The sequence below is a fragment of the Boleophthalmus pectinirostris genome, unplaced genomic scaffold, assembly GCF_026225935.1.
Source record: "Boleophthalmus pectinirostris isolate CB_2022bp ecotype Guang Dong unplaced genomic scaffold, ASM2622593v1 HiC_scaffold_22, whole genome shotgun sequence".
Taxonomy (NCBI): domain Eukaryota; kingdom Metazoa; phylum Chordata; class Actinopteri; order Gobiiformes; family Gobiidae; genus Boleophthalmus; species Boleophthalmus pectinirostris.
In genome coordinates, this window is record NW_026571190.1 from 20867571 (window position 1) to 20880831 (window position 13261).

The 13261-nt window shown below is 39.6% G+C and overlaps 1 protein-coding gene across 1 annotated transcript; it reads left to right on the forward strand.

The window, feature by feature from the left end:
• The first annotated feature begins 2883 nt into the window (after positions 1-2883).
• On the forward strand, positions 2884-13216 carry aspscr1 (ASPSCR1 tether for SLC2A4, UBX domain containing). The gene is made up of 16 exons (XM_020930380.2): positions 2884-3006; positions 3186-3241; positions 3400-3514; positions 4388-4488; positions 5021-5078; positions 5173-5246; positions 5761-6274; positions 6536-6586; positions 6657-6793; positions 7140-7221; positions 7553-7619; positions 7956-8018; positions 8341-8393; positions 10713-10764; positions 11447-11516; positions 12779-13216. Exons 1-16 carry the CDS (start codon positions 2917-2919, stop codon positions 12990-12992), a joined length of 1797 nt encoding a protein of 598 aa, XP_020786039.1. The 5' UTR covers positions 2884-2916; the 3' UTR covers positions 12993-13216.
• Positions 13217-13261: the final 45 nt, after the last annotated feature.

Below are 13261 nucleotides of genomic sequence, written 5' to 3' on the forward strand. Positions count from 1 at the left end.
AATTTGCTAAGCCTATAACCTTTATTAAATATGTTGCACCAGGACATATAGTCTCGCTTATTATAAAATACAAGTTCACCAATACTGGTGGTGCAAGAATTGTTGTGTGACTGTGTAATGTTTTGATCCATGAAACAGAGTAAAAACATTGTCACCTAACCTCAAAGAGCGAGCTATACACGAATTGTTTTTGCATTTGATGAGGCAGGTTTGAAGTTCCTAGCCCACTGGGACAGGAAATTGTGTGTTTGTTTGTTTATTCAGACGGTGGCAATTTCCCCCAGACCAGAGCTGTATTCACCTCTGGCTCTCTCTGGAGTGAAACAGAGCGGTCAGTCCATTGAGACATGTGTGCCTGACCCCACACGTCTCCATCTGTTGGACTCATGTCTGAACTCCAGAATAGGAGTTACAGACTGCAATTAGTCTAGTTTTTGTGTTCATATTCAATGAAGCATATTTTAATTACGCCCGAGCGCCAGAGGCTGGCGAAGGGCCTATTAGTATCGCAAAGCGATGCTCCAAGTGGCCCGAAAGTGAAATGGCGCGACGTGACTCGCCCGTAGTGACCAGGGACCCTCGCCATCACGTAGCAATGCGTCTGAGGTTTCCGAAAATGTATAGTTTGTCGGCCAAAAAAAAGCCTAACATTGTTCTCCCATCAGAATATTATTCTTTCTTTCTTTCTTATTATTTTTCTCCTAACCAACTCACCCATTTTTCAAAAACAATGACGAAAAGTCCTGGAAATTTTGCCATCTGGTAAAACTCGCGCTTCCCTACGTTTTGGCTATTTCCATTTTCCAAACATAAATAAAATGGCTCGTCAGCGCCCCCAAACGACTCAAAAATGCATTAGGGAATACAAATGAGGGCAAAAGAATTTGTATGTACAGTCATGAAATTTGACACAGAAGTCGATCATGTCAAGACAAGGAAAAAATATTATTACGCCAACACCATGTGCTCCACTAGGGGGCAGAAATATTGGCTTAAAGTTTGCTAAGCTTTTACGAACTCCTCCGAGGGCGTTCCCCCGAACGAGCTCAAATTTGGTCCACATTATCTCAAGACGTGGAACATCAAAACTTATCCAAATTTTTCACACACGTCTTACGATCTCTGAGCAGTGAAGCAACAAATAATGCACACAATTTTGGAGATTTACAAATTGCTCCCATTTGCTCAAACAAACTCTGATTTCAATGAAATTTGAAACAGTTGTTAAACTCTCTGCCCTGAAGCTACTTAATGTGAAAATTATTCATTTGGCTCATTAGCGCCCCCTATAGATTGAAACAAAATTTAATATGGGAGAAAATCATTTGTTCCCAAATAGTTGTTCAAAAAATTTCTGAAATTTTGCATAAAATTCCATTTTGACAACCTGATCCAAAAGTCAATGACACCCATGTCATATTTTTTATGGCGTTGCCATAGCGATGACATAAACTTGCCATTGGTAAAATCAAAAAATTTTTGCACAAACTTTGGCCGATTTCACTCAAATTTTAATCGTTGATTGACACCCCGACCCTGAACAGATTTATATAAGAAAATCTCAAATGGGTGCAATAGCGCCCCCTAGGGAGATTGCATGGTAGTGGAAAATTTTACTTCGTTGTAGACATATAAAATTTGGTACACAGATTCATGACATGATCTTGATCAAAAAAGTCAATGACGACCCCATGCCATTTCCCATCGTGTTGCCATGGTGACAGGCTAAACATCTGCCCTCACCAATAGGATGCCCAACAAAAACTTTGGTGTAGCCAAACCAAATTTGGTACACAGATGCATCATGAGAATAGGAACAAAAAAGTGTATTACGCGATTGCTAGGCAACCAACAGGAAGTCGGCCATATTGGATTGATCGTGCGACCCTTCCTCGTACTTGAACGATCTCGTCCAAGGGCGTTTGACCCAGACGAAATAATTCTGTATCATCTAGACAAGTGGGACATTAAAAGTTGATAAAAGCTTTTTAAAAGGTCAAATGGTGTTGCCGTGGCAACGGTGCAAATTTCGGGTTAGTTTTTGGGGCTCACCATCAAACTTCGACGCCTGATAATTTGTGCAAAGTTTGGCCAATTTCACTCAAATTTTAATCCTGAGTTCACACCTCGACCCTGAAAAGACTGATGTAAGTAAAGAGGGTGCAATAGTGCCCCCTAGAAAATTTGTATGTAAAAATAAGGTTTTATTTGTCACAGATATACAACATTTGATACCCACATTTGTGACGTGGTCTTGATAAAAAAAACTCAATGATGCTCACACATTTACATTGCATTGCCATGGCAACAAGCCAAAATTGTATCCTTGCCAATGGGACGTCCTCACACAAATGTTGGCATAGCCAAACCAAATTTGGTAGCCAGATGCATCATGGCAATAAGAACAAAAATGTATATTGTGACCACGCCCTTTTACAAACCGGAAGTTCGCCATCTTTTTTTTTTTTTTTTTGCCAAATTTTGAAAATTGCAGGGTTAAATTAAGATTTATAGGGCTAGGATTGGGGCTATAGTTAGGATTATGATTAGGGTAAAGTCTAATCTTAGACTTATTAGGGTCAGTGTGAGGTACGGCGTCTAAGGGGCGGGGCGTAAGCACGCGCGAGGGCCGATCATTGCCGCTTGCGGCTATATTTTAAGATGTTTTCATAAAATAAGATAAATTAGAATGACTTTACTAAGTTTACACAGGCTATCCAATTATGTTAAGATAGCTTAACCCTGACTCTTTTATACTGTTTCTAACTGTTTTAAAATGCACTTTCCCAGAACAGATATGTACATAATAAAATCAAACTGTAAAGATAGGTTAAATTAAACACAATTTTGTGTCAACATTGTCTCAATAAAGTTTTTTTTTTTTTTTAGATAAACATTGTGACGTAGTCGGCAACAATGGCAGCCAGCGGCACAGCTGTGACAGTCCTGACTCCAAATGGGAGACGACAGACTGTCAAAGTGTCCCCAAACACACCTTTACTGCAGGTAACTTATTGCTAAAATCGACTTTAAGGGTTTTGAAAACGACGGTCTGGCTATTAGGTGTTTCTGCTACTAAATCGCGATGTAATTCACAGTCGAGTTAGCTTGTCTAGCTAACTGTTGTTAGCCAATGACTGATCAGTTTTTGTTGTGTTTAAGCTGTGATTTCTTTGGCTTTTCAGGTGCTGGAGGATGTCTGCAAAAAGCACGGTTTTAGCTCTGAAGATCACGGTTTGAAGTGAGTATCATGTTGAGGTGGTCAGAACTGTATACTCTAAGCTATTTTTGTTTTGGTCTTTTTACACACCGCCTCGGTTAACACTAAAACTCATTTTATGTATTCACCTGCATTCTTTAGGACTTTAACTTGGTTCACTAATGGATTATTTCCTACAGATTTCAAAGAATGGTTCTGGATTTGACACTGCAGTGGAGATTTGCCAACCTGCCAAACAATGCTAAACTTGAAATGGTGCCAAGTACAAAGAAAACGGCGGCTGCTGACAGCCAGGTGAGTTTATGAAGTATATAGATGAGATGATGAAATGTAGTTGGAAAATGCATGCACTTCAGTGGTGTTGTAAATATGTCATACACTTAGACATCAGTTTGTTACATTTAATTGATGCTAAAGAGTTTTGTTCTGATTTACAAGGACTCTTTAAATGCATACTATTAATGAGTTGTAGTATTTCGGAATAGCTGCACCAATAGTCATACTTATTCCTGCAGATTCCTTTGATCCAGTGTGTTTAAAGCAGGAGTAAAACACTGTGGCTGAGCTGTATTTTCCTATGACATCACATGGTTATAATCCAAGCAGTTAAAGTGTGTCTGGGTTTGATGTGTGGTTCTTGTTCATTTGATGGATTGTTGACTGTTGATATCTCACAGATTTTTACACACAGGCCCTCCTTATACACTCTCTTAGCACAGGCTGTCCAAATAACCAGTGCACTGAGCCAAGTCGTGTGTGCGAGTCCAAGGTGCTCCTTTTGATCTCCTTTGGTGTGCTGTTCTGGCATAAACAATATAAACAGCTTGTAGATCAACTCAAATACTAGAACAACTAATGCTCACGTCTATTGTTCTAAGAGGTGATCCAACATGTGCAGTTTTATTATCAGAGAATTCTTTCAGATGGATCCAAAAGGCCTAATAAATGGCCACCTACTGAGACATTGATGCTTAATAAAGCTTGTTTCCTCTTTGTGTTCTTGGAAGAAACTGCACAAAAGGCTCTGAAATGTTTCATAGTATTTTTTAATAGTAGTCTGATCTTTATGTCATTTAAAAAGTATTTATTTCTTAAATGTAATCTTCATGCATTGAATTGCTGTAATATTTACCGAATGATGAAATAAACGGTCGTTGTTCTTTTCAGGTGCGAATTGCTCTGCAGATGGAGGACGGTTCTCGTCTGCAGGGCTCTTTCTCTTCAGGACAGAATCTGTGGGAACTGCTCACACACTTCCCCCAGATCAGGTCTGTTTTCCTACCATCCATATTAGTTTTCAATAGAGCTGCAAAATAAACCTGGTCAGTACATACAAGACTGTTCCAGATCACTTTCTTCTACTTCTTTGTACCATTTTCACACACATCTAAGATCTGCAGCTGTTGTTCAGTAGTTCCAGCTGTGCAGGCCCAGGTGCTGGGACCATCTCTGTAACATGACATCACCTCTTTTTCCCAAGGAAGTTACACTTCCATGAAATCAGTATTTGCTCCACTCCAAGATAAAAGCTATAGGAATGGTGTGAAAGGGGACGCTTTGATATTCTTCACTGAGGAGAACAATAGTAAAATATTTATGACTCAATTAGTGTCTACACTGGTTGTGCACACATGGGTTACACATGCTCACAGCGTGCCACCACATTGCACACGCTTTTATTGCATGATTACAGAGTCGGTATCCTCTGAACAATTCACTTCTGTTATTGTACAGAAAGTCCAATCTTCTACTGTGACCTATAATTTAAGTATTTTCTTTGGCTTATCTCCATCTTTGCAGTGTGGTGCAGCTGTCTGAGCCAGGAGTCATCCCAGTCTGTGTTTACATGAGGGATGAGGTGCGCTGTGTTCATTAAGCTCTTCTTTAAGACAAAAGACTCTTGCTTTTATAGCTCTGTGTGTGTGTGTGTGTGTGTGTGTGTGCGCGTGCAGGTGGCTGGAGAAGAAGCTCTTAAAAATGCCACTCTGAAGTCCCTTGGTCTCACAGGAGGAAGTGCCATTGTCAGGTCTGTTAAACGATTAAAGAGAAGGTCCGCATTTAACCTTATTTTGTAGAAAAGGATGGCATATTTAACAATCTTTGAGGCATGACCTCTGACCTGAGTTTTCAATAATTCTCACTAGTCTCACTAAACTCAAGGACGGGACAAATGGCCTACAGTGTAAAATCCTTCTTTTAATGTACAAACTAAACTAAATGTTACTGAAATAATTGTCAACTTAATAACTTAGGCAGGGGAGTTCTTACATCAGAATGACACTGGAAATGTGCAAAAATGTATTTGTTTGGTGAAAAACCTATTTTGACTGCAAGGTCATGTACCCAAACCCAAACCTGAAACTGCACAATTGTAGTTTATTTATTTATTTATTATTATTTTTTTTATTTTTTTTTTGGGGGGGGGGGTCTTATTTAGTGTAAATACTACATTTATGGACCTTTGTGCAGTCTTGCAACTAATTCATGAATAGAAGAAAATAATTTGAGAGCACTGTGTCGTTAAATGATTGTATTTATAGGTTTTTGATCAAGAGGAACAAAATGCACGAAGAGCAGAAAGGTGAGGAGCTTGTTGAGCCAACTGCTATGGCACCTGCACCTGTTGCCCCCGAAAACACACCACACCCCACCCCTCAACTTGACCATGCTCCACTGCAGCCTGCAACAGTGACTCCAGATGAGCCGAGCTCCAGGACAGACAGGTCAAAGGCGATCCCACTCACAGCAAATACTGACAATACGACATGTCCAACCAGTTCAGCCTCTGAACAACAAGACAAAGGTGTGAACTCCCAGGATACAGTGCGGTCTAAAGAGCCTCTAGTCCCAACGTCGGAGGTACCTTGCTGCTCCTCCTCCACCCATGTTCCATCTGCCGCTTCTGCTCCATTTATCCCATTCTCTGGAGGGGGGCAGAGATTGGGCGGTCCCGGCGGGGCTACATCAGTACGACCATCATTGATAGGACAGGGCTTTGTGGTTGAATCACCCAAAGCCAAGAAACCAAAGTCATCTCACAAGTCAAACAACAAGGTGAGACTAACCACAGTATAAACTAGTTCAGTTTCATCTTTGTAATTTTAATGTGATTTTTTAAACCGAATGGTGTCTTTATTTATAATACTTCCTATTATTGGTTTTGTATTGTTTGTCAGTTGTCTAGTAAGAGCTGCAATTGTGTATTCAAATTAAACATCCTGATATGTTTCTTGGTGTAGCTACTATCTGGGAATTATTTGAAAGTTCACATGATATTTATTCAAAATAAACAATTTGAACCATTTGTTTTGATAGCCAGCTGTCTGCCATGAAGAAGACATGGATCAAGTAGAAGAATTTCTGGAGGTAAATTGGGGCAGAAATCCTCAATACCAAACTGATTCTGTACAGCTTTCTTATGGCCTTTCCTCTGTAGTTGGTTGAGAGGGAGTCGCTTGTCTATCATATGGACTGTCAGTTGCACCATTCGAATGATACAGACCTCCCTGATGAGTTCTTTGAGGTCACAGTTGATGATGTTCGAAAACGGTTTGCCCAGCTCAAGAGTGAAAGGTACAATTAATGTAAAAGGTCTTTCAATTCAGTACTTGTATCCATATTCTGTCTTTATAAACATAATGTTTTCTTGTCTTTTCACTTGTTTGATTAATCTGAAATACTCTCCTACCTCAAAAGACACCTGGGTCGTAATCTAAGGACATTGTTTAATGTCTGTCTGCTCTGGCTGTGCTGCTTCTGTGTGAATTACTACAATCATGCAGACAAGAATCCCACTAATGTGTCCCACTATACAGAAGCTCCTCATGACCACACTCACTGTCAGAGCTTGTTTTTCCTGTTGTTGTCCTCGTGTATGTTTCCTGTGTTTCATATGTCTGAGTTTATTCTCTTGTCACAGGAAGCTCCTGGAGGAGGCTCCGCTCATGACTAAAGCTCTGAGAGAAGCCCAGATGAGGGAGAAATTGCAGCGATATCCAAAAGTGAGCGCACTCTTTTCAGGAACTTTATCTTCATTAACTATGAAGATGACATGTACCAGATGCTGTGGTTTTTGCACACACTTGGCACAGTTTGGAAATAAAAGAATCATTATTTACTTTGTTACTACTACCAATCAATTATACTACCAATTTTGTCAAGGAGTAAGAAGTCTATTGGATTTAGTGCTTCTGCCCATGTCCCAGAGAAAAGTATACTGGTGAACTGCTCCTTATTTATAAATGATAATCTAATGCTGCTTTGCCAAACCAATCACACTGCTGTATTGTGGCCAGTAGTGGTTGTTCGCACATAACAGTGTCTGTGTTCCAGGTGGTCCTGAGGATCCAGTTCCCAGACAGACACGTTCTACAAGGTTTCTTCAGGCCCTTGGAGACAGGTGCGTGTGCGTGCGTGTGCGTGCGTGCGCGTGTGTGCACGTGTGTGCGCGTGTGTGCGCGAACTGCTCATTTCAGATGGCTAGCCACAGGTATGACTGCTATGTTAAAGCTACTTGTGGCTCCCTCACCACATTCATAACTGTAATGACGGCAGCCACACCAGGGTGACACTGAGACCCCAAATATGAACGAGCTCTATAATTCAGACCCACCTCAGCCTAGAGGCATCACAACAGCAGCAGAACATGACAACAAAGAGGGACTTTCCACATGAAACAACAATGAAAAGTGCTGTATACAGATGGGCTTATTGACACTCTTGTTTGTGTGTCCAGTGGGAGCTCTGAGGCAGTTTATCAGAAGTCACCTGGAAGATCCACAGCTCTCCTTCTACTTGTGTGAGTATTTTCAAAGGGTTCCTTACCAAATATCAGTGTAAACACCATGAATAAACAGTGCCAGTACTTTCATACCTTGTTAAACATGGTGAACGAAGCAATTAATTAAATATACAAATTTAACACCCCAGTAGTTGTAATTGTGTATGCTTCTTATATTCTGTTAACTGAAAAAAATTATCAGGCCAGAGTGTGATAATTATTATACAAGTTTATTATAGCCTCTATAATGGGGTGCACTCATTGCAGCATGTAGTCTAGTGGCAAAAATGTTTTGTTGTTTCAGGTGCACCATTTTCTCATATTTAACTTCTTATTTCAGTTATCACTCCACCTAAAACCATTTTGAAAGATCCTTCAGTGACACTGTACCAGGTAGGAACCCCTCAGACCATTTCAGCCACATTCATGAACATTTCTCTCATCACAAAACAACAGCTCTAAACCCTGCCCCTCTGAGCTCTTGTCCGCTTTACACAAATGTAGTGAGAGTAAAATGGATGCTTGGGCCCCTGCTCTTCTTCAAAGGCTCGGCACATTCCCGGCTCACACTTGTTCCCTCGCTCCACTGTCCTTGACCCCAGCTGGGCCTGATTTTTCCCAGACTGGCACATGGGGTTAATACAGGCCTCACTTTGATCTTGACACGCACCCTCTCTCACAGCAACGGGCAGCCTTGATGCTTTGTTGCCTTTGAGTTCAGAGCTATTCCAATAATGAGAATTAAGACATACACAATGAACTGTGTTACTTTGATTTTTGAATTGTATTTGAGCCCACTGTTTAGAAAAACTGAATTTAAATAAGATGGACTAAATTGGAGAACATTTGTTTGATGTGGGGCGTGATGATCATAAACAAGATTTATTCCTCAAAGAGTTTGGTACAAAAGACACATCGTCACAGGACTTTCAAATGGAACTTTATTTCTTGAACTGTCACAAGTCAAGTGTTGCACCATTGTGACCCATTGTGACCCCCCCCCACCCCCCACCCCCGTCTCTATCCATTAGGGCCTTAAAAGCACACTAAAACACAATCCATAATCTCTTACGCATGCCATACATCAATCTCGGCGTGCAGAATCTTTAATCAGAAGTTCTCGCGTGCCACATTTTGGAGGCGCATATGTGCTCACTGTCTGTCTGCCTCAAATGCTCACTTTAATCACTTTGTGTCATGTCAAGAAAGGAATGTATCACAGCCCTTTGATACCCGGTCCCCTCCCGCACCCCTACACTTCTGCCTCCCATCACAGCATGTTTCAGTCCTGTCCCATTGCCCCGTCCCGCCCGCCAAAGGTGCGCCTGTCAGGGGGAGTGCATAGCTAGAATGCCTGCTGTTCCACTGTAACACATTGTTTCCTGTTCAGAGCGCTGCAATAATAGCAATTAGGCCAGACCGTCCTAATTTAGCATCTGACCAACTCGGGTAATGAAGGGACACAGAGAGGACTGTTGTTGTAGTGGAGATGGTATTTTCCTATTCATAGTCAATAATGCATAAAATTTTTTCAAAATAGACATGAATAAGCTCACTATCAAAATTAAAGTATAAAGCAAATACTATTTTCCATGTTTTATTTTGCTTCAGTTACAATTTCGAGATGCACCAGCCCAGCCTTTTCTGACCAGATACTGACTAGCTTTAAGTATTTGCTTATATATCTGATATAAACCGATCCCAAGGACTAAGTCAGTCATTTTTTCTTTTACAACACCAGTAATTTATCAAAAACTCATTCTAATCTTAGTAACTATAGAACTACATTGTATAAACAAAAGTAAAAATGTTGTAGTCCTTATCACATTAATTAAACACCCTAACCCTGAACTGATTTCTCTCTAGTGAGTCTCTGAATCTCTAGTCCCACAATCTTCTGCCTCTACTGCCCCTCAACTGTGTATTAGTTTTGTTGTCAAAAATCTAAATCCAGATAGCTGATAATAAAACATGACAAAACCTTTCCTGAATGATCTGTATCTAGTAGGACAATGCAATATTAAAGAAAGTACTATTATTCTTCTTAAAATTTACATTCTGTTGTCTGAAAAGCAAAGTTTTTATTATGATTGTTGTATCAAAATCAGTCTTTTCCTCAGTACTGAAATTGAGTTTTAAATTTGGGCATCATGACAACACTTCATATATTATTTACAAATGGTAAAAGTAAGGGGAAGTAATTCAGTCACCCAATAACAGAATAAAAACAACACTTAAAATCTTAAATGATGTCATCAAATCTTTGTTTATTTTGTCGTCCCAGATTCCCCTCTCCCATTTCCCCGCCACGCAGGAATGACAGTGACGTTAATGTGACAGACAGGATTGCAGCCTGCCTGTCTGTGCCGCTGCCTCATAATTGTACGCTTGATAATTTCCTGCCTCAGACTGGTCCATTAAAACCATTAGGAGTAGCTCTTCAGAGGAGTTTGTGCTTCAGGGGTGAAAGTGTTTGCACTAACCATTTGATTGGCGCTCATTTTGTGGTTCCACTTCAAAGATCTATGGTTAGTCGTTCAGAACCCACAGCTATGAACCATCTCCAGGATGGAGCTGAGGCCCCTCTTGGATGTGGTGGCTCGCGTGTACTAGGAGGAGACAGTTTTGTGTTTGCTATTTTCTATGTTTTGCAGAAAATATGATGCGCGGTCAACATTTTCTTAGACTTCTGTTCATGTTTTTCTTTTTAAGGCAGACCTGTTTCCGGGTGCACTAGTCTACTTTGGGTCTGATGTAAAGACAGGTTTGTACTTTTGGCTGTGTTATAATTAGATAAAAGAAAATATGCTATAAAGAAAGACTTGAGCTACATTACACTGTATGAATATGCCCAAAAGAAACATATTGCCATAAATTACTGTATTTTTCAGGTTTATGCTGATAACAATAGGATTATATTTTTGCTATATGACAGAAATGTGACATACTTCTAGAAATTATAGATTTTACTATACAATAACATATTTAAGTGGATTTTATCATTGACAAAAAGCTTTGATCTCTGGGAGCTCTGGTTACATGTAGATATGGGCTATAGCTTTACTATATTTTTAATACTATCACTTTTAGTTCAGTATTACCTTACTCTTGATTAAGTATGTCATGATAACAAATTTTTAAGTACGATATATTGTTGACATAAATATAGACAATAAGCCATAATACTGAAACCAAACCATAAAGCAGATTATCCCCCCAAAAGACTTCTAAAAGTACAATATCATTAAAAAACATGAGCTGTACTAAATAAGTGCAACACTATAGTACCGTAATTAGCTTGTGTAGTTTTAGTTATAATTCAACCATCTAAAGCTAAAATCGTCAATATAGTATTTATTGTGACAGACCTACACTTGACCTTTTCCTTTGGCCTGATGCTGGATCACTTTAAACTTCCACGTGTTTTTTTTTTTTTTTTTTTACAGACACCTACTTAAAGACAGAGCTGCTAGACTCTTCAGTTTCGGCCTTACAAGCAAACGAGTCAATCGCGAGGTGAGTGCACACGTGCACCATGACGACCTGGGTGTATACGCACTTGTAACCGGCGGCAGCAGCTCATTTTCCTGTCACAAAGCTGTCATCACTGGAATCCCTTTGAGGTTCAGCCTAAACAGCAGGTGCCCCCATGCTCCTCATTTCCTCCACACATTCTCACACAGACCTCTTCCTGTCCCGCTAAAGATAGAGCCGCTTCCCAAAAGTCATCCCCACCTGTTGTCCTCCACTTTAACATTGTGTATCACCAAGGTCTTAGGTAATGGGGAGATCAGGGGACGTCAGTCTTTTTTCCTTTGATGACCACTTCTAGGCCTGTCAAAGCTGGAACAATGTTTTTTGGGGTCAATATTTGTTGTGTGCACATTTTCTTTTCACTACGAGGGTTTATACAAAGAGATTTAAGTTGTAAAAGGTAGAATAGTTTTTGTTTTTTTAAATCTGCTCTTACTCTTATTGTGTCCAAGGCATACATTTTCAATATAGTTTCAATATAATCATTTATCATCTATATTCAACAATGTATCAACCTTTAAAATGTGTTACCCTGACAGGTCTAATCATTTCCCTTAAGGAAAATGACAATGTAGTTCCTAACTTTTATTCTCAATGCTAAGGCTGTGCAATTAATTTCATTTTTAATTTGAATCAAATCAAGATCCAAATGTTTTAAATCGTCAGTGATATTAGATCTTTTTAAACAGTGACTATGGGCTTTTTACTAAATGTTCGTGACCCTTTGAGCCCACAGAAAATTAATAACATGTTCTCAATCTTAACGCTAGGACTGTGCAAATAATACAATTTTAATCAAAGCGAGATCTAATTGTTTTAAATTGTCAATTATATTGTTTGGTCTTTTTCATCGGGAGGTCTACTGCCAATCCTCTGAACTATGCTCCAAACAAAATACTTACTGACAGACTTTTGGAATAAAATGGTCTGTCTTGTGCGGTTGTGTTAAACGCTTTTGATTTAAAGTCTGTCTTGTTCATGTTCACCAAATAAATATTAAAAGCCGAAACCAACATACGGAAAAAAATAGCTCTAAGCCTCTCACATTTAGAAGGTATAGGTTGTTTTGATGCCTGTTTGATAAAGAAAGGAGGAAACTATGAAACTACCATGTCTTAAGTGGTCAACTGTTTTATGTTTACAAATTGTATTGCCACCATGATAACATTAACAAAACAAAGTAAAAACATCGACTTGTTTTGTTTCCTGTAGCTTTACTCATGCTCTTTTATTTATGACCACAGTTTTCTCCCATCACAAACGCCATCGGAGAGCCATCAGTACCAAGAGGAGCCAGAGTCTTCACCACAGCAGGACATGGACACCAGCGGACCATCTCATGAAGACCCACCCAGCCAGAGTCAGTCCCCCAAACCCAGGTCTGATCCAGGGAAGGTCCCCAAGTGGCTCAAACTCCCAGGTAAGAACGGCAGGCTAAACTCTCTGCTCATCAACTAAACTACATCACAATGTCCTCTAATCAAACTATGTCAGAATTAGTTGGTTAATTAATAATCATGATCCCGTGCAGCTCTCATAATTGTAAAAATAAAAACAAAGAGGATAACAAAAACAGATAAAGTAAAACACTATCTGTCTCTTTACATCACATTAACACATTCAGAATGTTTGATGTCATAAAGCTGGTCACATACGAGAAGAAGTGTGATCATTTAGACAATTTAAATTAAGTGAATAGGGATTTCATTGTTGTTTGGTCATGTATC

Excerpts from the sequence above, each read along its gene's own strand:
- aspscr1 (XM_020930380.2), top strand. The coding sequence starts at position 2,917 with ATGGCAGCCAGCGGCACAGCTGTGACAGTCCTGACTCCAAATGGGAGA. Across the intron at positions 3,007-3,185 it reads CAAACACACCTTTACTGCAG|GTGCTGGAGGATGTCTGCAA; the intron begins GTAACTTATTGC and ends TTGGCTTTTCAG. Across the intron at positions 4,489-5,020 it reads ACACACTTCCCCCAGATCAG|TGTGGTGCAGCTGTCTGAGC; the intron begins GTCTGTTTTCCT and ends CCATCTTTGCAG.